At 34.0% G+C, this 3473-nt stretch overlaps 1 protein-coding gene across 1 annotated transcript; it reads right to left on the minus strand.

The window, feature by feature from the left end:
* Positions 1-1421: 1421 nt before the first annotated feature.
* Positions 1422-3205, minus strand: LOC119612137 (the record flags this gene model as incomplete). The annotated part of the gene is made up of 1 exon (XM_037967881.1): positions 1422-3205. A coding segment is annotated over exon 1 (1784 nt), but the record flags the coding sequence as incomplete, so codon positions are not given.
* Between the last annotated feature and the right edge of the window lie 268 nt (positions 3206-3473).

Genomic DNA, 3473 nt, shown 5'->3' on the forward strand with positions numbered 1-3473 from the left:
TAAATTGTTGGGAATTCAAACCTCAAAACGCTTCAAATCATAATCGACAAAAACCATTTCTAATAAGGATTTATTAACATCCAATTATGCTTGGATAAGAAATGAAGCTGGAAAGGGGGTAGTGTAGTGCCCTAAATACTACTTGTTATTATGTAAAATTTAAAAATAAATGTTTAATTTTTGTTTAACAGTTTTTTGTTTGTCAAATTTTTTCTAATTATTATTCGAATTTTCTTCTTCCTAAAATAAAAAAAATTATTCCTTAATATTTTTTAACAAATTTATAAAACATATAGTTGTGTTTTACATTATAATTCATATCATGTTACAACTTTTTGGGATATAAATTATATTTCGTTAATGCGCAGGAAAAAAGTACCAAAAGAATAATTTTTTCTAATTATTATTCGAATTTTCTTCTTCCTAAAATAAAAAAAATATTCCTTAATATTTTTTGATAAATTTATAAAACATATAATTATGTTTTGCATTATAATTCATACCATGTTACAACTTTTTGGAATATAAATTTTATTTCGTTAATGCGCAGGAAAAAAGTACCAAAAGAGGTTGAATAATAACACCCTGTAACAATTTTGAAAAAAGCTATCTAGTTTCACACGTGAAACTAGAGTCCATTTATAGCAGTTGTGCATTCTCCGATTTTTATAATCAGCTCTTATGTCCTTATAAAAGGACTTCAAAGTTAAAGGCACTTACAATTTCAAACAGACCTGGGCGATTTCCATTAATTTTGCATTAACATTAAATTAAAAAAAATTAATTTAATGTAAAAAATATTGCATTAACATTAAATTTGTAAAATTGAATGCATTAAATTTCCATTGACATTAAATATTTTTGAATTTAATGCATTAATTTTACATTAACATTAAATATTTTTAAAATTAATGCATTAATTTTGCATTAACATTAAATATATCTGAATTTAGTGCATTAACTTTACATTAACATTAAATAAGCAATAAAATTAATGCATTAATATTCCATTAACATTAATATATATAAAAATTGATAAACATAAATAAAAATACAGCACAAAAGACCTCGATCTAACTAAATACAACTAAAATTAAATAGGTTAAAGTCCTTTCTAATAACTCCTATATTCCATTCAAACTTGTGTGTTTTAAATATGATATTTATATAAGATTCCACAGACAAAATAAACTAAAAAAGGAATATCTGGGAATATGTATTATCGAGTATAGGACTTATTAGAAAGGACTTTAACAAAATAAACTAAAAAAGGAATATCTGGGAGGTGATACTAATCTTCTAATATGTATTATCGAGCATAGGACTTATTAGAAAGGACTTGAACACATTCAATTTTACTTGAATTTAGTTAGACCGCTGTCTTTAGCGCTGTATTCTTATTTTTATAAATTATTTTATACATTAATGTTAATGGACCACTCTTCCAATCTCTACGCGACGCGACTGGATCACAAATTAGGACCAAATCACCAACAGCAATGGGCTTCGTACGTTGACACCACTTGGTCAACGGTAAATATTCTCTTATCCACCGCTTCCAGAAGTGATCGCGTAACTGACGGGAAATGCGCCACTGCTTTCTCAGGACTATTGGTTGAACATTTATTTCCCCAGCAGGAGTTTGCGATGTATTAGGGCAACCCAGCAAAAAATGATTCGGCGTTAGTGGTTCCTCATCTTCATGGCTCAAGGGCAAGTGCGTTAAGGGACGAGAATTCACAATATTTTCCGCTTCAATAAGGAAACTTTGCAACGTATGTTCCCGGGGGGCCGATTCTTTTAAAGTTGACTGCAAGACACGTTTGACACACTGGACCATACGTTCCCATATACCACCTTCCGCAGGATTGTGGGCACAATTGAACTGCCAGTCTATACCCTTCGTTGAGCATTCATCTTGTATACGAGCCACATTAAATTCTTCACTGAACCGCTTGGCAACTTGGTCGGCACCAACAAAATTTGTGCCATTGTCGCTCCTGATTCTTGTTGGAAGGCCACGTCGATTTATAAAATTGCGTATGGCAAGAATACACGCATCGGTGGACAAATCGAAAGCGACTTCTAAATGGATGGCTCTGATGGTTAGGCAAGTAAATAAAGCCACCCAGCGTTTTTCATGACGACGACCAATCGTAATAGTCAGTGGGCCAAAGTAATACAAACCAGTGTAGGAAAAGGGACGAATATATGGAGTCAACCTGTCCTTTGGCAAAGAACCCATAAGTGGTGGCACCGGCAATGTACGACGAAATCTGCAAATAAAGCAATTAGAAACACGCTTACGCAAAATTTTTCTAAGGCGAGGAATCCAAAATGATCTTCTAATTTCACATATTGTGGATTTAAAATTTTGGTGTTTCATCTTTTCGTGTACATGGGCCACAAACAACTCGGTAACAGGATGGAACGACGGTAATATAATTGGACGCCTTATATCCAATGGGAACCAGCTAGCAGCATCAACACGACCATAGACACGAAGTAATGAATTTTCATCCATATAAGGGCACAGGGCGTACAATTCACTACTTTTGGGCAAACTACCTTCATTTTCAATTATTTCAATTTCTTGGAAAAAATGCTCTCGTTGAGCTTGACGGCAGAGCAATATTTCAGCATTTTTTAACTCGTCTGCAGTTAAACCATTTTCCTCACCAGGACCAATCTCTTTTCTGCAGCGGTTTATAAAACGTAACACCCAAGCCACTGTACGTTTTAATTTCAAATAGGACGAAAATCTTGTATAATTAATAACTACATCAATATTTACCAATAGAGCAAATTTTGGACGAAGTTCTTCTACATCTCCTATATTTTGGGCTACATTTACCTTTTTAGGCAATTCATCTTCACTGTCATATAGAAATGTTGGACCATTAAACCACCGGGAATCATTAGAAAAATCAACTTGGCTTTTCATTCTTGTAGTTTCATCCGCAACATTTAGATTTGTTGGCAGCCATCTCCAATTTGCAGGGCTAGTAGATTCAAGTATCTCCGTTATTCTGTGGTCAACAAAAGGTTTGTAACGACGACTTTCTGAGCCAATCCAATTTATTACAGTTGTAGAATCACTCCAACAAATAATCCTTGATACCTTAACGGAATGTTCCTTCAAAATTGTAACCATTAACCGAGTACCTAAAACAGCAGCCTGTAGTTCGAGCCGAGGAATACTCATAATCTTCAAAGGGGCACATCTAGATTTGGCAGCCACAAGAGACACTTCAATTTTATTATAGGCATTTATTGACCTCCAGTATGACACGGCTCCAAATGCGTCTTCACTGGCGTCGACAAAAACATGTAGTTCCAGGCGGTAAGGAACACCATTTCCAAAATAACACCGAGGTACTTTGACCTTTTCAACATTTTGAAGAACTTGGCGCCAATTATTTCACACATCAACAATTTCACCGGGCAGTGCTTCATCCAATCCAATGCTGTGT

Source organism: Lucilia sericata, unplaced genomic scaffold (genome assembly GCF_015586225.1).
Source record: "Lucilia sericata isolate MDLA Ls3-8-SP2 unplaced genomic scaffold, ASM1558622v1 Contig000033F_arrow, whole genome shotgun sequence".
In the NCBI taxonomy this organism is placed as follows: domain Eukaryota; kingdom Metazoa; phylum Arthropoda; class Insecta; order Diptera; family Calliphoridae; genus Lucilia; species Lucilia sericata.